At 38.9% G+C, this 20,787-nt stretch overlaps 1 protein-coding gene across 1 annotated transcript in view; it reads right to left on the reverse strand.

Moving 5' to 3' along the window:
* The window catches only part of zgc:171482 (zinc finger protein), a 60,340-nt gene that overhangs the window by 8,964 nt on the left and 30,589 nt on the right, over positions 1 to 20,787 (reverse strand). Inside the window, exons 4-6 of the mRNA XM_066679874.1 lie at positions 14,246 to 14,405; positions 9,986 to 10,219; positions 1,334 to 1,430 (exon numbers count right to left, since the gene is read on the reverse strand). Coding sequence (XP_066535971.1) covers positions 1,334 to 1,430; positions 9,986 to 10,219; positions 14,246 to 14,405 — 491 coding nt within the window. The remainder of the gene's footprint in view (positions 1 to 1,333; positions 1,431 to 9,985; positions 10,220 to 14,245; positions 14,406 to 20,787) is intronic.

Raw genomic sequence — 20,787 nt, forward strand, 5'->3', positions numbered from 1 at the left:
CTCCGATTACAGTAATATGTCACACGCTAGCTGTAGCAATGGGACAATAAGCAGTGACTTTTCATTGTCTTCACATATTCACAGGTGGCAGTGTTTACCCATTACATGCCGTTTGTGTGTGAACAGGAGGAAAATATCCAGAAAACAAATATATTTAAAGGGAAGCCATGGTGGGTTAATGGTAAGAGGTGGACTGGAATGTAGATGCCAGTGTTTCCGCTATGTGTATTTTGAGGCGGTGGACTGCTGCTGCTTAATTATTGCCGCTGCTCCATCAGAATTTAAATGATTACATGAAACCGCAATTATAAAAGCAGAGGGCTTTCATTTTGGAGTGAGGCATACAAGAAGTGGAAACATGACCGTGTTGATTCTATCTCTACACACCTGACAAGTGAGAGGGAGAAACAGAGGAGAGGAAAGAAAGAAAGGTAGATTAAACTAGTTAACATTAATTTAGATAGGTTTTACAGTTGAAAACATTTATAATGTTAATTTTGTTTTGGCACATACTGCCTAATGAATGGAGCCTGTTTCTACATATAAGCTTTAAAACAGTGCTGTCAAGGCTAATGTGTTAATTTTTAACATGGATGGGTATGACCAAGTTTGACCCCAACATTTATTTTGTAAATCAAGAGATTTTAATTCATAATTCATCAAAACTACACTGAGATAATTATAATAAAGAAAAATATTGCTCCATCCAGTTTGCCATGTATAACTAACTTACACATGTATTTGTTTTATTCCTCCCCATCCAAAATAATACTGGTATTTTAACTTAACAGAATGTTTTTGCAATATACTTTTCGTATGATAGAGCCATGGAGCACTATTTTTTTTTAAAGAAATCATGAAAAATTAAGGGCTCTAAACCAGGCTGCGGTCTATGCAACTGAAGTTAATAGCAGTTAAATAGCTAAAGTTAAATAGCGTGTAACATTTATTGTGTAGTGCATATATTCTTTGTTTTTTAATTAATTTTGCGCTGCACTGGTTGGGGGCAGGGGTGTGTGGGGGTTGAGGGTGCCTGCCACAGCTGCTAAAAAAAACAAATAAAAAATAGAAAATCTAGAGAAAACACTGGATGCTGTGACATGTTTCGTTATGTTGCTGCAGCCGATTCATGGTCCAGCACAAGCTGCAGAATGGAATGTGGATTGCCTGTCTATTCAATACCAGATCAAGAAAATGTCAACATTGGACCCGATACCAATATCGAATGGGACCCATCTGTACATGAAGTTCACGAAGGCAGAAAAGAGGTTCTAAGGAGAGTTCAGTCACAGTAGCTCAGAGACAGCAAGGCAGGAATATATTGTTAACTTACTTGTTTTGGTGCTTGGAGCCCTGGAGGTGTGCATGGTACTGCTCAATGGAATTCAGTACCACATTACACATGCTGCATGAGTAACTACTGCGCAGGCCTGCAATACATAGAAACAGAAAAATATGCTGTCAATATTGAAGTGTGTTTTGACAGCAACTAAGTATTGTTATTGTTATATATACTATAAATCATAAACTACCTTACATCAGAGTGTTGTTTTAGAAGAGTGATTATGAAATTAAATCTGTATATACCTAATTTAATGTGACTTCTACACCATTTCATGTAACAATCACTTGCTTGAATACTGTATTGTTGGTGAAATACTTGATAAAATCAGTGCAGTCATTATCAAGCCAGTTCCCTTGCTAACCAATTCCTATTAAAACTCTCTTTTCAGTCTCTAGAAATTAAGTGTGCTTTAGCATTTGAAAATTTCTTTTGTCCTAATGACCTCTTGATTCATGAGGAAAAATGGATTGGCTGGTTTAATAGAATAGAGAGAAACCATGTGCACAGCCTTACAATGGTAGCAAAACAGATGTGTGCTAATTAAGGGGTTTGCATGTGGTACAGAACAGCAGTGGCCCAAAAATAAATGGATGGATTAGAAGAATGTGAGATCTGAGGAGGTGTAGCAACACTCACTCATCCCACATTGAGAAACCACGTGGCCTGTGTAGTGGCTTAATTTCTATAAGACATCTGCAGAGCTATTTCTGACAATGGGCTAATTTATTACTGTTGAAAATTCCCACCAACCCTTAAGCATAAGAACAGTGAAGCATCACATTTACCCATTTCCTGCTTGGCCCTATTAGCCAGAACATACTTGGTGTCAAATGTTTGTTTCTTGATTTCTGCAATGCAGCTAGATGATTATTATGGAAGAGTCAGAAACCACATATGAGGGTCTGTTTGAAGTTACTTAACAGCTTAATGTTTTTTGTGATTTAAGTATTAATGCAGACATTTTGTTTGCTTTATTTGTACACTACATGCTTTCATCACTGATTGACAATATTGGCTTCGCAAAACCAGTGTAGATCTAAAAAAGCAAATTTTTCTAAGAGTTAATTTTTCTTCAGTCCCTGTAAACCTTCCAATAGAGTATGACCTTCAGAGTTTAACACAAGATTCCCAGTTAGTTCAGATTTTAAAATGCTTTTATAAAGAAATTTCTTTCTTTGGCTGATGTCCCAAAAATATATGGAAATGAGCTCTTATCATTTGGTAGGAATAATGCATTCATTCAGACGATGCTGGATACCAGCACACAATGCTGATACTATCTTAACGAATTCTCAAACATGTCTGTATTGCTCTTGATATTCAGAGGAGATATTACCAAAATGACAGGCATAGAACATGGCGCACAGTGTTAGTGGCTATACGTCTGCCCGAAGAACTTGCTGTGTGAAAACACTGATAAATCGCTTATCCTGTCAGTGCTTTTGTTCTCTTGGGTCTGATGAGTGTCTATTAATTAAGGTTTAGCCTTTCACACTGGAAACTAAAGCCTTAAGATAGGGATAAGAGTCAGTGCTATTTCAGATAACACTGAAGGTTTCCAGAATTTGCCTTTTAAATTTGACTGGTGAGGTCGAGGCAATGTGCTTGGACCCTCTCCATTAATAGCAGTGAGTGTTTATTTTGGTTAATAAGCACTTTTTGAAGACTATTTGCTACATGGTGGACCCCTGATGCCCTCTCAGTGTGATGCTAATAAACTAGTGTAGCTTGACACCACAGCAGCATATAATCCTTGTTAATTAAACAGAGAGAGAGACCCAAGCTGATGAATCTTTGCAGGTGACAGATGAAAGTTGCGGCTGAGAACTGGCTGTAGGCTATGAGCTGACTCTTATTTTCAGACAGCAGGCCATTAATCTAATTCTGTTCCTTTGGTAATTGGTACCAAGCAGAAAGAATATTCCAAGAATTCCCCTGCATTTTTAACATGTCCTGGATGAGCGGGCAAGGACAGTTAGAACACATAAAAGGTGATCTCTTGGTTGTGGCATATCATTTATTTTAGATGCATTCATTAATTCATTTTTTTACATAATTTTCTGGGGGTGCAAGAACCAGACAAACTGCACTCTGTGCTTTAAAGACATGTTAAATGCATTATTTTTAATCAAATATTAGCCAGTAAAATTACACAATCACAAGTAACAGCTCAAATTGCGTTAACCGTGCAATTAAGGACATTTTTTTAAACTTTGGATATCTTAAACTTTTGTCAGTTAAAACCAAGGTTCAAGCTAATTAATAAATTAAATTCTTTTTATTTGATCAAAAATATCCCAACTTTTTTGTACATAGGTTTTGATGTAGCTCATTGTAAATAAGAATGTATTAAATTGGCCATAACTTTAATATGACATCCTTGTTTCTGAATTATTGTCTATTTTACCAGCTCCCCTTACCATAATTTACCTGCACATTGTAGCTCTACAGTTACAGACTGTAGTCCACCTTTTTCTCTGCATACTCTTTAAGCTCCCTTTAACCTGTTCTTAATTGGTCAGGGTCACCACCAACGTGTGGTGGATTATTGTCAGCAGTGCACTAATTCTGGTGGTGATATGTTAGTGTGTGTTGCGCTGGTTTGAGTGGATCTGACACAGCAGTGCTGCTTAAGTTAACACTGCCTGTTCATTGGCCATTGTAATAGACACACCAATCTAGCTGGCCTGTTGGTGCAACTTGTAGATGTAAAGACAGAGACAGTAGCTCATCTGATGCTTCAAAGTTTGTATAGGTTGTTCTCTAGTTCATCATTGGTCAATGGATGCTGCCCAGAGGGATCTTTATGCTGGGGAAGAGGAGACCTGCTCTTTGTATACTGCTCTTTTACACATCCTTACTGTAATAAGTCATCCATTTCTTGTGAGGCAGAGGTCCCAGCTCTAGGGGAAATGAGCTCAGCCCCAGGGGCTAACACACAGGAATGTCTTAGGAAATCTGCTTTGTCACAAATAAAATATGGAATGATTTTTATCTTAGAGAAAGGGTTCAGTGAGTCTTATAAATACCCTTGAATTCAGAGGAAACACTGGGTGGGTGTCTTTTGGCAATACAGTATGATTTAAGGCATTTGGCTTCTGTAAACTGCAGTTACTGCCTCCATTGTTTTAGGAAGAATTTATACTAGATATTGTAATGTTGCTGTGATGATTTGATTGCATTCAGTCACAAACCTTAGTAAGTGTATGGTACTGATTAGGTTAATTTAGTTTTGGATCACAAGTTCTCCTGTATTGGGTGGTGCTCCATCACTTCAGGGAACGGTGCAGCAGCATATATAATATAGCCTACAATTTGACAGTAGGTTCATGTGCACCTGCCCCAGTGTGTCCTATTTTATTCAGTGCTATTATAAACAGATTGTACACACTGTGCACTATTGAAAACAAATGTCAGTAATGTCTGTGCCATTATGTAGCTTAAACCGCTCACTCAAAGAGGCATCTGCAGACGTTTGGACATGTAGTATAAATGATCTAATTGCATTACATTCTAGTCTTATATCATGGGATGAATATATTTGAATAAAACATATAGAATTAGCACTGGATTAGCATATAGACTACAGGCCTATGTGCACTGTGCATCTGTTTAAAAATGATTCTTATTCATTTGTTTAATCTTTTTTGCTATATTTCTGCTATAGCATTTGTTTTGTCTCTAGGAGATCAGAGTTCAACTGTCTCAGTCTTTTTACCTGGCATTTACCAGATTCCTAAAAGGATGTGAAATTCTTTTAAACACAGAAAATTGCTTCACTTTGAAATATCCTCCAAACAACACAGAGCAAGCATTTGCACCCATAGCTCTATTTTGTTTTTTTTCTTTTTTCTTTTGTTCAGAGGAAAATTAATACCTGCCAGAAACAGAAGGGGGGTTGGGGGCATCCTTTTGTTGCCATTTCCTCAGCATCAAAATAAACCCTCAGCAGAGAGGATATTACACCCAAATGCCTTTCACATAAACAGGCCAGGCTCTGGGCTGCAATCTCTAAGCAGTCACTACACCGATGGTCTAAATAAGTCCAGAGGTCTTTTGGAACGAGCCAATGGATGTCAGATGAACAGCTCACATTTAGAAACCTCAATTTAGCTTACGTTGGTGTTTGTACGGTATGTTCAGTTAAAACACTCAGTTGAAGTTCAGGTTTCTAATAATGATAAATGAGCTTTGACATGATTGTAGGGGTCCTGACAATATCCAGAGGGGCAGCCAAACAAGGCGTATCCCATGTAGCCAGCTTTACATGCAGTAATAGAAACAGTGGTAAAAAGGTTTGGGGCTAGTGAGGCTCAGGAAGAAGCATGGAATGAAGACTGATATCTGTGGACTGTCTTCAGTCTTGACTAATGTTGAGGAGGAGCTGTGAGTTTTTTTTGTTTTTTTTTTGTTTTTTTTTTAAACATGAATTTACATATGCTAACCTCACCAGTCTAGAGGTGTGAGACTTGCCTCTCCTTTCAAGGTGTACTAATCAACAGCCACACACCTCTAATGAGATTTAAAATAGTAGGTGACATTCACAATTATATGCTGTGACAAACTTTTTGTTTGCTCTTTGACAACTGTCTATTCTAAAAGTTATTTTCTTTTGTGTGTGTATTTAAGTCAACACTTGAAAATTGATAAACCTTTACACCAGTTTACACAGGGCAGACATGTGCATATGAAGCATATGTGACAACTGCAAGTTATGCAGAACAGCTGATGTATTTTCCATGAGCATAAAGAATACTGTGGTCCTATAAACTGTAAATCCATTCAGTGTTTCCAATTTTGCTGCTGGAATTCACAAGTTTCTATGGAAAATTAATCAAGTATGACTTCTTGGCTCACACCTCCTTTCTACGGTGCCATGCTGCTTTCTGTCCTTGGTAACTAGGCATCAGCATGTATCTGTTGATCCCCCATGATCCTTCTTTGGAAGGTGTCCTACTGACAGCTGTTCTGTATGTATCTTTGCCATGCTGGGTGCTAAGAACCTAGCCTGCAGATGCTATATGGGAAAAACTTGGATTATACGAGTGAACTTAGAAATTCTAGAGTATTACAATGTGCTTTAGGAAAACACCTGGACAGAGCCAACACACGAGGGAGTAACCTATTAACAGATGTATATGTTGCCTACTAAGATCATTTATTAAGACTCTATTATTGTTTTTAATTTTTATTTATTATTTTGTTTATTTATTATTATTACTTTTTTACTTTACATTTTTTTCTCTCTCTCCCTCCTGAATGTTTAGATGGAAGTTTACCTCAAAAAGCTCTTTAACCTCATGTCTGCACTTCTGTTTTGTCCAGGGCTAATAAAATTAAATAAACATTTAAGAGGAAGAAGGAAAAAAGGGAAAAACAAAACCCCAAGCAGAATCCATGTCACCAAATCTGTCTTCACAAAACTCTGGACTTGTGCAGTGAGGGCCAAAATGACCCCATCTTGAACACTAACACTAGAAGAATGTGGACAATTGCCCAATTTTTAAATTGAGCCATATTTAATGTTGTTATCTGTAGACTGTAGACATGCTCTTCTGAAATTGAGGGTATTAGTTTGATATTTGTCTGCATTATTTTTGTAATAGCCTCCACTTTTCTGGAAAGGCTTCCTTACATTTGATTGATTTCAGTCACAGGAGCATCACTCTAAAAAGGCAGTTCCACTGCTCCACAGAGCAATGCTGAAGGCCATTGTCCCACTTATTGACACTTGGCATTGTGTAGGGTGAATTGCTCCATGTGTTCCCTGTGAGCTGCACGTTGAAAAGGGCCATAACACACAATGCAGTAAATAACAGCTACACTCACACTGCATGACTCTGAAAGAAAAAAAAAGGTGCACTGTATTTTGAGGTGCATGTGTGAGGCTGTGCTTGCTGAGTGGAGACTTTTGTAACAAGATGAAAACCACTGGATCCTGCTATTAGTGCAACCTTGATGCTTTGGAGTAGTTCTTATTCATGTAAGAATATGCTGCTAGCCATGAGACCTGGATTTATACTGGCCAGAGTAGCTTAAACATGAGCTATTAGGCATCTATGCCAATGTGTTTTCTGTCTTGTCTCATCAGCCCTCTGTCTGGACTGAAGTTTATTTAAAGCTGAAACGGACTCCAGTGCAATTTAACATGTATGCAACACGACAGCAAACTCTTCACACTACATACCATGAAGGAATGGCATAACAAGGCTGGGGTCAGAGCAAGACAGGCAATCCAAACTCACCAAACACTCTAGCTGTAAAAGTTTGTTTGTTTAAGCAGTGATTGTTTTGGGAAAAAAAATCCAACCAAACCAATCCGACCCCCTACTTTCAGCCCTCCTTTTAAAGCCGTTTCCCTGAAACACATGAATGGCAACTTAGTCTCACAGAGTGAGCAAGCTGCAAGGTGGCAGGTGCTTAAGATATTGATACACTAGCTAAGTAGGTAGTTTGACAGACAGGTAAGTCATCCAGTCACGTCTTTCAGTCGGAGTGAAATGATTGTATGTAGTTTTTACAGTCCTATGACCTACATAGAAAAGGAATCTGTTTCATCTTTTCTCAGATAATTTAAATTACTGGTCACTATTGGGATTTAAAGAGCATTTCAAGAAATATTAGTTTTTAGGCTTGTATTTAAGACAAATTACTTACTTCCAGTTTTAATGTACTTGAGAGAAAAGCTTCCACTGGAACAGTGCTAGAGTCACTGGACTGGCTCTCAGCCCTAAGAGAATATTGAATGAAACTTGAATATATGATTTCATTCCATTTCCATAATATGTAGTATATCGATGTCATTGAAGTGATTGCATTTTGAATTTCTTTACAAATTGGCATTGGCTAGATCAAACAATGGGTGAACTTCTTCAGTAGAGCCATACTGAGCACAGTTCCAAGTACTAGTTTGGCCCATACATGCGTTTGCCAGCGTACTAATTATTTCCTTGTTGTTAAGAATTGCTTGCACTAGGTTCCTCGCTGACACATAATGAAACACTGCCTGCATTCATATCAAAAACACAAGATCGCAAAAGTGCCTTGATGTCAGATTTCATTCCATATTCTAAGACTTAATTCAGTATTCACACAATTTATTTCAATATATACAGAATTTCATTCCATATTCTCAGCGTGCAATAATTATATATAAATATTTTCCTGAAAAATGTCTCTTGCACATTCAGTGTTACTTGTTTATTCTCATGTTCAGCTACTTGACATTATTTTGAATTACTTTATGCTAAATATTTAAAAATAGGATTAATTGAGAGCTGAAACTTCTCTGTCAAGCTTCTGTATTTAAAAAAAAGGCAGCCTTGATGCCTTAACCTGCTAACCTCACTATGTAGGTGAGACTTATTGTTTAATAATGGTATCGGATATTTGTTGGGTATTTGCAGATATGAAACATTTGTTTAAGTTTCAGTAGAGGTTGGACAGGTGTATCCATATTTAAAACTTACATTTGAAACTTACATTTCTGTTGACATATCTTCTGTGTTGTAAATATGACCTTGCCGCTAGTTCAAGGACCAAATATTCAAGGCAAATTTTCACTAGAAATTCTATTGTAACCCACCAGACCAACCTTTCCTGGTCTTCTACAAGTGGCTGACAGTTGATATATGTTTGCAGGTGCTGATCTTTCCTGAGAAGCGATACGTGACTTTTGGATCTGGATTATAGGTTGTAAACACAAAGAATATATTCAAGATGACACTGCAGGAAGGCTCGAACTATGGAGTGGGGTGACCCAGTTTTGTTAAATGGCTTCTGAGCCAGTGATATAGGGCATGGCACCTAGAGCACACAGCTCATGAGTCTTTAAGAATTACGTCACTGAGGGAAAGGAGAATGAACTCCATGTTAGCACTCCAGGGAGAGAGGATGGAAGGTACTGAATATGAATTTTATAAAAACAGTCATTTTATCATGTAAATCTTTCAAACTACATGCAGTCTACTTTTTGTTCATGTGGCATGGTGTCACCAATCATTGTCTATGACCGTATCATCCTGATCTATCTCACTGTGGGCTTGGAACATACCTAGAGTCACTGGATCCACATAGGAACACACCCTGGACAGGGCATGTGGCTATTATAGGCTTAGGCTGTGTCTGATGTGGCACATGTGCTGTAGTTAAGGGTTTTTAAGATAAGTACCAAGGCCTGGAACAAGAAAGGGAGGAAATGGAAACAAATACCACTTATAACATTACTGCCAGTCCATCACAGGGCATCACATTCAAAATAATATCTATGGCTAATTTCACAAAGCTAGTTTACCTATCCATATGTTTAATTTTGTGTTGTGGGGAAACATTGGAGCACACAGGGGAAACCCATGCAGACACTAGGGCGAAAAAACATCAGACAGTGACCCGAGTGGTATTACCATGGAAATCATGGTGGAGTGCACTTTTTAATGCCTGTTTTTGTGGAATACGTGTTTGGTAGAAAGCCTTAACTGTCCAATTTGCGTTAAAAGTTTTACCTTGTTAACTTGTTGGATAGTTGATTTTAGCTTCACTGAAGACTGTTATCACAAATGTCCTTATATTGGAGAATTTCCGTGTCATTTTAAGCCTTAGGTATATAGCACTAGTCTGAAGGTTTTCAGACTTCTTACTGACCTGTGCTCTCTGTAGCTTCCAGACTGCCCGCCAGCTGCTCCAGTAGCCGTGCCCGCGCTGCATTCCTCTTGTGTTTCTTGCCCTCGTAGTGCTGCTGTGCCATAAGGGGATTGTTGAACCATGCACCGCACAGGCAGCAATACTTTCCTGCTTCTCCATTGTTGCCCATGGGTGGCCATGAGGGTGGAGGTGGTGTGGTAGGTTCTGTAGGCTGAGGTGTTGTTGGGGTTGAGTCTGAAGTAGGAGATGCAAGTTTAAGGAAAAAAAAAACGTATATATATATATATATATATATATATATATATATATCCATTCCATCCATCCATTATCTGTAACCACTTATCCAATTTAGGGTCGCGGGGGGTCCAGAGCCTACCTGGAATCATCGGGCGCAAGGCGGGAATACACCCTGGAGGGGACGCCAGTCCTTCACAGGGCGACACAGACACACACACATTCACACCTACGGACACTTTCGAGTCGCCAATCCACCTGCAACGTGTGTTTTTGGACTGTGGGAGGAAACCGGAGCACCCGGAGGAAACCCACCCGGACACGGGGAGAACACACCAACTCCTCACATACAGTCACCCGCCCTTTATATATATATACACAAATTAATTTATTAAAAATAATAATAATAATAATATATATATATATATAAAACTACACGAATGGGAAAACCTCCTGCTATCCCATACTCCATGGCACCACAGGCCTGTTACCATGGATACTGCCCCCAAATAGCCCACAGGCCTTGACACCATTGGCAATAGGCAATAGAGGCAATAGAAATGCTGCTGCAGTGTGGAATTCTAATTTGCACATACTTTTAAAAGCAGCGAGGTGCTGATAACCATCACAAAATGCAGAAAAGAAACAAGAATGCTCTGCAAGGGCAGGCTAGTGTGGGTTGCTAGGCACGCAACAGTGGTTGCTAGGATTTTACTGTGTGGAAAAATCCATAGTTTATGCTCTCTCTATGGCACATGCTGTAGTTAAGGCATATTGTATCAGAGACATCTTAAGTACCAAGGCCTGGAACAGGGCAGGGAGGACAGGGACAGGGAGGAAAGCCTGTCAGATGTCTTAATGGCTAAAGTCAGAACTTCAATGCTTAACTGTTTGGTTGCTAAGGTGTTCAAGGCATTCGTTGAATAGTTAGTCACAGTGAAGCAACATGAAGCCAAGACCACATAGTTACAGTAACTAAGCTTCCCTCTGCTCCTCTCACCACCCACATTGCACTGTTATGAGCAAGATGATTCTACTGTGCATAGAACCATTTAAATCACAGTTCAGCAGAAATGCAAGGGGCTCATAACTAGTATTCTTTACTTGGACAGTCATTGCTTGCAAGAAGCAAATTTGAAATCTGGGTTTGTTTGTTTTTTTTAACCTTTCTCATTATAAAGAGAAAGAAATATCAGAGAAAATTGTTTCTCTGTATTTTCTTTCTCTTCTGCTGTATGATATATGTGCACAGTGATGCGTGAGTGATTTTTACCCCCCACTGAGAAGACCTAGAAGCGCAGGGTAGGGCATTCAGGGCTATTCGCAGGAGAGGGATCTGAATCTGCCAGGCAGTCTGAATGAAGTGGCGGAGAGAGGGGAAGAGAGCTTGACCAGGTAACTCTCAAGGGCATCTCCATCACACTTTGCCTTAACTGTCACCAGTAATCCTCATCTAATCGACCTCTCATGAGTGCAAAGCACTTAGAAGTTTCATGAAGATTACTTTTGTACTTTAAGACTTCATGAAATGCCTAACACTTTATTTTTGTTATAAATTGCTAGGGGGCAAAAACTTGGTGACAACACTCATTAAACAATATTAGAGTGGAGTATGGCACTCTATTTATCTTTGGATTTGTTTAACAACTGAAAAAAATGACAGCTCTGTTATGAACACTGAATTGAGACTCTATACGTTACATTTATTATGTGATTTCCATGTTGATGTACCTCGTCAAAAAGTACATTGGACAGGAAATGCAAATGGTGATTAGAGCATTAGAGAAAAGTCTTGTTTGCTTTCAGGTGATGAGCATGATAGGAAATGAAATGTAATAGTGAACACAGGCCAAAGATAGATGTCTAGCACATGTTTTGGTAGACTTGTAGTAGACAACACTTAAGCACTTCTGTCATATGACGAACCTTCCTTTGAAATACTGGAATAGGGAAACTGACCAAAAATGTGAGAAATCTCTGAGGACATGGAAACATCCATCCATGTTGATGCCAACATTGAGCATGACAACCCCACTGTAACTCACAGCTTTACCCAGCACTGGCTCATTTCCAGTTGCAGATTCTGAGGTGGTTAAAAATGTGTGTCTGGGATCAAGTCTATCACATTGCGTCAGCTTTGCTTTTTAATAGCCTTCAACTCTTTATAATGCCACAAACCTGCCAGACCTTGTCAGTTCAAAGCTGTGGATTCCAAACAAACACAAGCACTTCAGCTGCAACCTGGATTTTCAATGATCCTGTACAAATATCCTGTAGGTCAGAGGACATGATCACAAAAATATAATTCACATAATTCACAAAAATTCTTTCAAATTTTGATTTGTTGGTCCACAGGACACTAACTCCACAATGGCTTTCCAAGGTATTTTGTTATTAATGTATGTCTGAAGTGCCATGAGTACAATAAACAATTTTGTTTTTAGTCTGATATGAATAATAGAGGTGTGACAGGAATGTTGACATGCTTTAAAGGATAATTAGATGCAGCCATGTCCTTAATGTTACAGAAGTGGGCTTGGTATTGGTAGGTTAGCGGTTCAAACCTCAAACGTAACCGGAATAATGTCTGAAGGGAGTGTAGGAACTGCTTTCCCCACCCTGTATATTCATGATGAAAGTGTCCTTGAGCAAGGCACCTAACCCTTGGTTTTTGTTCTTAAGAATGCTCTTGTGGTTTAATGCATTCAAGTCTTCTTAAATCTAGTCCTTGTTTGTGTAATAGAGGGTGTTAATGCAACAAAAGGTTGACAAAGGTACTATTAATGTTAGAAGAAATGTTGGATAAGCAGGGGTCAATAAACTTGTGCCTCTATGTGTTATGGCCTGGTACATCAGACTTGTAATGCCTATACCATGGGTAAGTTCAATAGACACTTCTAACTACTCCATACATTTACACCTACAGTATTCATATGTCCATCCTATTGGCGGATGTGAAGAAAAGCATGAGTAAAAGGGGGCTGCCTGGGTGGTGTTATCCTATATTGGCTGCTGGGCTTGTGAGAAGTGTAAGCTGAAAGGCGTATGATATTGACATGGATGTAACCCCCACCCTTAAGATCGATGGGAATGCCAGAAAGCTTCAGACTCAGCTGACTGTGGCCTGGCCCATGCTGCTTCAAACACAAGCCATGTTGATATGTTTTCTAGCTCTGGATTGTGGGATTTTTTTTTACATTCATTCATTCATTCATTTTTTCTAATAAATATATATTGAATATGTAATTTGAGGGACACACTTTTTCACTGCAGTTCAAACCTTTGTTTCACCATTTATGTCATTAGCATTCCATGCAAGTGCACATTCCACAGAGCTTGTACTCTGAATACTTGTTAGGGCTTATAGCTTGCCACTTGCTTATAACAGGTTCAACTTTAAAGGTATGGCTTTATATTCTCCATTGAAGAATAATGCATTGGGATGTCAGCCATGGTTTTCTCATATCTTGCTGGGTTATCAACTATGTCCATTGTCTCCATGCAGTCTGAAGCTTTAGCTTTGAGTAGAGCTGGAGTAAAGCTGTATAAATGCTGTTCATAGTGTCAGGCCAGGGGGCATTAAATAAAGCCTTACTGTCTGAGCTGCTCTTCAGCTAGAGCAGAGCTGCATGTCACAGACTTTACGCTCATAGTAAACCAACCTCCTCCTCTGCTATTACAGCTCTGAACCCTGATTCATTACTTGGTGAAAGAGCACAGCAATGGCCACCTAATCCTACCCTGCACAGTATTTTACAGTGCAATGCTTCATTGCCACCGCACCCTGTCTGCATGGCTCCAGCAATGTTACATCATTGTGCTGACCATGGGCTATTGCAGTCCATATTTTATGAACCCTATTTTACTGTACACACTGTACAGAAGTCCTCCTCATGACTAAGACGTTTTCTTTAAAGCAAATTGAAATCACTTCTACAGGATATGATGGAATACACCAGATTTACATATAATGGTAATAAGCTGTATATATTTTTATTTTTTATTTTTGATTCACAGCAGTCTGACCTGAGGGGGTGGTTAGGTTGGGCTGCTCTCCGAGCACCAGGCGTACTCTCTTAGCATGTGTTTTGCCCTGGTAGTGTGATTGAGCCACGATGGCAGATGTGAAGAACATATTGCAGAGCGTGCAACATTTGTTCCTGTCCACCTCATTCTCAGCACTGTCCTGCAAGGAGAGAGACAAGACAGACAAGATCAGGTCAGGATGATAAGGAAAGTAGGAATAAAATGATGCTGCTTTTTTTCTCTTGTCTTAATGTTGTAGAAAATATTTGTCCTGAAATTGTAATATTAAAAGACAAGCTGAAAACATTAAGACAGTTGGTACACAAATGCAAGTGTAGTGAATCCTGACACTGTAAGGAGCACATAGTATCTGATGGGCATCAGGAACATAGGAGCATATGAAATATTTAGCCAGCCCATTTTGCCCTCAGTGTTTGCCAGCCCTGAAGCTATAAAACGTTAATTAAACAAACTTTGGATACATCTACAGATTGTCCCAGACGATGTTAGGCACTATATTCAAATCATATCAAACAAACATGAGTAGATATGTACACCAGAGCTTCACTGCAAAGCAATCCTCCTGATGAAACCCTGAGATTAGCAGACATTTTAGCTGCATATTGTTGTATAAATAATTGCGAATAACCATTTATTTATTGTAAAAATGTTCATTTAAGGGGAAATGCAATCTAATACATTTGAGGTACAGGAAAAGTGTTTTTTTTTGTTAATCTTTCATGTACAGAATCTAATCTCATTGGAGATGCATCTGAGCACCACATTATGCAGCACTATGCACTTTTTTTTTGCATAAACAGTAACACCCCCTCCTACGTTTCTGTCCATATTAATGATCTTTTAGAGACTTTATAACTGTTCTTTGTAACCATTCAAACTATAATTTAAACAAATAGTCCAGTAAACATTATTCTGCTTTGTCTCCTTGTTTCTTCTCTAAACTGTTGTATACTGTCAATTTGTGCATTTCAGTTGTAGCAGCTAATAGATTTTTACAGTACCAGATAAAGAATTTGGAGTGTCTAACATTGCAGTTTCATTCTATGTGGTAAATATTGAATTTAAGAATTTTTTTAGGAGGCAAGTTTATTTTAAATAGCTCCTAGAGCACAAAGGAAAATTTTTCAATGATAAACATTTAACTAAACTTAGGAGTGGCAGAATGTTACAGAGCACTGTTTAAGGGTGAGAAATTCAAAATTTAACATGGGGCATTCATAATTACATCACCATTTAAAGTGGAATGGAGTGACAACCTGCTGTAATATTTAAGGTGAAACAGGTTGCAAGTTTGTAAATCTGACTGGAATGCTTTCTTTTTGCCATGAGAAGTCTTGACTAAACCAGCACTCTTTTACAGCCACAGGCATGTGTTTACAAAAGCAGCAGCTATGTTAGCCCATAGTGAGCTTACTGTCCAGTGAGTCTTCAGGCTCCAGAGCAACATAAAACAAGCCCATGATACATGCTTTGCCGGTGCAAAGCATGTGTATATATATATATATATATATATATATATATTTTTTTTTTTTTTAAAGTACAATAGGTGTAGTACTGATATACTAAGACAGAGGGCCAGGCAGCTGACTTTTTTTTTTACTTTTCTTCCATTATAACCTTTTATAATTATCGAACCTTTCATTAATTAATGAACGATGATCACATGAAAGTAAACAAATACATTAATGTCATATAAAGCTACAAATAAAGAAATGTTAATGTATGTTATGTAATTTTGCCTTATTTATGGAACTGTACACTGATGAGAAACCTTTTAAAATTACTCACTCTTTATAGAGTTTATTTATATTATATTATAGAGAAAAGTACTGTTTATTCTTGCCTTTTTGCTCTCAGCCAAGTTTCATTGGAACTAAAGTGTCATTGGACAGCTCAGGCATGAAGAGTCATTTTTGGATGATTGTGGAATTGACAGGGATCTCTTACAATTCCCAGACGATGGGGACAAAACAGTTGGTCCATGATGAATGGTCTTAAGACCAAGTGCAGGATTTTGGAGATCCTGTTTGCATTTTTCGTGACCTCAAAGTCTCTGCAGGAGGACAGTGTATTACTGAGCCACTACCAGTACTACAACAGCCTGGGCCCTGGCGCTCGTCCCAAACTCCAAACTCTGCTCAGGCTTGGCCCATTTCAGCCTCACTGAGAAAGCTGAGAAGGTCAGCCTTAAGTAAATCAGACACAAAGGGGTGCAGAGAATTGCCCCTGTTCATTGGCCTATTTCTCAAGGCAGCACTACTGCTTATCATCCATTATAAAGACAGTGGAGGCAGTTACTCGAAAGCAGAGGATACCAAGGTGGAGTAGTCTCACTTGCATCCTCCACTGTGAGCACTTTAGATCTTTATCTGGCTTAAATAACTCAGGATGGGGAAAATACCCATTCTGCATTTTAAAAGCCAACTGAAACATCAAAGCTCTAACTGTTGGAGGGCCAGTGATCCTGGAGGCAATGCACATGAATAGATTTGTTGCTTATAGTAACATTTAACCTGTGAAATATGGCTGTTTTTATATTGAATAAATTGAGGTTTAGCGAGTTCTTGTTGAGAGGCCATGAATAAACAGTATATAAGAAAACACCAGTAAACACAATCTGTTCTTAGTCATAAGCAAAAGTGGTAAGTAAAACATTACTAGAAGATAGGGACTTTATTTCCACAAAGAAGTTTAAGACAAACCTTTGCATAACATTCTTTTGAGACTAAGATATATAACCCTTTTAAGTGAGTTCTATCATGTCTGTATGTTATAAAGTAGCAGAACAGCTTTGGAGCTGCCCAAACAGGAGCCACTGTACAGAAATACTGCCAATAATCCTCTGGGAAACAGTTTTCTAGTTTATTATTTCATTCTTTTGTTGTCACAGAGATTTTTGTCTTTTTAGGGAGCAGAATGTTTGGGGCGCAAATAATTTTCAGCAGAATAAATTGGCACTATCCACAATGACCCTTCCACTGCTCCATTTTTGCATTTGTACACATTGTCCCCACACTACTTTGGCACACCAAGAAATGTCAGTTATCAAGTCATACTCTAAGACTTCACTTTCATTGAAGGGTGTTTCATTGGAGGGGCTAGTTAGTAGGGAGCACTTCAATCAATTTTTGAAATATGGTCGCCATTTCCCACAATGCCTGATATGTGTTGTTGGTGTGAACAAGAGTTCAAGAGGACCAAACTTAACTGAAGAAATATGAAAAATAGTGCAAAAAAATCAGAATTGAACCATTACCCTACAGAGTGAATCAATTAGGCGCCATACTTGAATGTGCCCCTAGTGGCCACCCAACATATATTGACATACACACATTTCTTTTAGTTCCAGCAATTAATTCCAACAAGCCACGTCCATCACCGTGTAATCACAGCATGCAGTGAATTCTCCTAAAATAAATTTACTACACATTACACTAGGTCAGTTTATGTTGTGTTACAAGACACTAAAATGGTATCTTGTAAAAAAGACTCTAAATCAAGTTCTATAAGGGGCTATTGGTATGCCGTCCAGTCCTGTCATCCTGTACATTCACCAATTTCTAAGCCAGAACTTTCATCCACCTCTGAGTAACAGGATAAATATGACCAAACTTCATGGCCTAGTTCTATTTCCCAGAGCCTGTGACCTGATTCTGGTAAGCTGGGCAGTGGGGTGAGTGTGTTCTGATTGCTGTTTATAGGGGAGTAGGGGAGGTGAGTAGAACAGAGACAAAGTTACAGAGAAAAGCATTCAACACCTACCATATCCCTCAGGACACAGTGAGTGTCTGGCTGGCTCTAATGCAGCAGCCTGGGGTGGGGGTGGGGGGTTGGAGAGTGTGAGGGCTGTCTGCCCCTCTGTTCACGCTGTGCTTGATATTGTGTATGCAGGAATGTCTGTAATTTGTGATTGTGTTCACATATGATGCCTTGTTTATAGTATACAGGGGAAAAAATGACTGCTTCTTTGATCAGTTGTATCTAGTTATAACAATAACCTGTTTAGCACATTTGTGTTCATGTGCATGAAATTTCCTCCTGAGTGGAAAATCACAAAAAACAATTTATACAAGATCTCTATTTATAATCCCGTCACAGGAGTGGTGGTCCCCCATGAGGCAGCACTGTTTGAGCTTGAGTTTTCTATCACTACTTTCCTCTGGGTTTTTTTGATTTCTTTCTTTTTTAGATGTGCTGCAGAGCTGGCTTCCCGTAGCTTTGTAGTCAGCCCTGAAGGGCCAATGGCTTGTGAATTAGAGTAATCATTGTAATCATGAAATGAGGGCAGAAGCATTTTTCTACATTTCTAATGTAACGTGGAGTCAAATATAAAAGCTAAAATTAGCACAGGTACTTAACTGAGGCGGCCACACAAAGTAACCTTTGTAAATGTTGAGCAGAAAAAAAGCTTTAAAATATATATTTTTCCAGTATCTGTTTGCATGAAATTGACTCTGCTCCCCATTGAATACAAAATATTATTCACAGTAGAAATGTGACATCTGAAGAAGTGACAGTTCAGTACTGATGTTGCTTGTTGAGAAGGTAGGATGCAGGTAGCTACTCCTTTTGCATGAATTTTCATTTGGTCTCATTTAAATGCACCCTTCATCTGGGGATGTGCTGTGTCTGTTTCTCTCTGTCACATACACATCTGCCCATTTACATATGACCTATTTAGTAAATAATAAAAAGTGTGTATGTGTACATAGGTTTGTGACAGTGTGTTGCTCTGCCTGGCTCTTAACAAAGAGCTTTTAATTAAGAGCCTGTTTATCTCCCTCTCCCACTCCTTACATACAGCTTTTCTACTGTTTGGAAGGGTGTGAAAACACAGCTAAAAATAAACCCCACTAGGAAAGGGGGGGAAAGCAGACTGAGGCACACGTTAATTCTCCCTGTTTGAAGACGTGCACAAAATATAGATTTCAAGAAATGAAAGGAACGGAAAGAACTTTTCCTTCCCTCTTTCCAGTTTGTTCGCCTGAGCACTTCAAAACAAAGAAGCAGAGGGCCACTGATCGCTCAGACACTCAATCATACTTCAAGATGGGAAGCTGCTAAAGCAAAAAGTCGTGTGTGCATGCACCCGTAAGAAAAAAAAAACTCACTTTATCTCTCAGAACCTTTCTGACCTACTTTCTTCTTTTATGATCTTTTCTGAGCCTGACTACAGTTTGTGACTTTTTTTTTTTTAAAGGGGAAACAACATTACACACTGCTGCCTAAGTTTACTAGCTCTCCTCATTCCAGGAAAGGCACAGTGTCAATACAAATTGGCAGCTTTACAGAGGTAAGCTGGAACAAACTGGCCCATAAAAAAGACTATTCTGGGGGCTAGTGCTGGCTTCATGTGGTCAGAGTGGCAGAGGTGGTGTGAAATTGAAGCTGTAGATGGAGGTAAATCATGTTGAGGCTTGGACTCAGTGCTGGCAGTATTTTGCAGCACACTCAAGCCTTATTCCATAAAGACAGCCATGTAGATACAGGGCGAGTCAGTCCAGCAGCAAGAAGCCATCGCCCAACATGATTTTTGTTGTATGATGTGACAAATACACATGAAGTTGTGCAACTTTGAACTTTAAACCAGGATGCCACTTTCTATTCATCGCTTGACTTATTAGGAAATGCTCTGAGTGCTGCTCACTCTGCTGTACAGTTTGATTAGTCCTGTGTTACCCACTCAGTATCTTCTGGGTTGGTTTGGTTTGGTAATGGAAGGGTATGCGGGCTAGACTAAGAACTGTCTGGTCTCCCAGCAGAATTATTCATAAACACTGCTCTAATGAGCTCTTCATGAACAACCGGACTCTTTCTCTCTCACGCTGACTTCAGCTGAGGACATTCCTCCACAGACTACCTATTATCAGCTGAATGTTTCATAGACTAATAAACGCACACTGTCCTTCACAAACTCACCCTTAATAGACTGTCTGTAATTACACAAGCTCTGGGGCTTGCAGTGTAGTCTGTAGGTAATTGGATAGTGGCACATTTTTTGTTTTTTGCCTGTGTTCAAATATGTAAGATCTGTAGCCAAACAAAAGCTATGAGCATGAAGTGCATAACGATAACCTTAATTTGATATGTTTACCACTACACTGCGTGATCTATATAGGCATCCTAGCGGCCTTATATTCTTCCATCCCCTGCCTCATTGCAGGGTAGTAGAAATAACGGAATAAATAAATATTGTCTTAATTAAAACTGTCGTGTTTAAATTTGAATCCTTTGTTTGGCTGCAAATCCTTTATGATGGATGACTGCCTACAGTCTGCAACTCATAACCAGATGCTGAAATAATCCTGCCATTTTCAGTTCCTTGTTTTGGGCAGCTGCCTCAATTAGTTTGTTTTAAAAAAAATAGTATAATGTTATGATAATTTAAAATGTTCATTTGAACTTCAGAATGCATCCTGCTGATGCTGTATACAGAGGGTTGCACATTGTTTATATACAGTTTTTTCAAAGTCTTTCTGCTCATTGAATAAATCCCTACAAACAAATCTCTGTTCACCAAA

This window comes from Hoplias malabaricus, chromosome 8 (assembly GCF_029633855.1).
Source record: "Hoplias malabaricus isolate fHopMal1 chromosome 8, fHopMal1.hap1, whole genome shotgun sequence".
Lineage (NCBI taxonomy): Eukaryota > Metazoa > Chordata > Actinopteri > Characiformes > Erythrinidae > Hoplias > Hoplias malabaricus.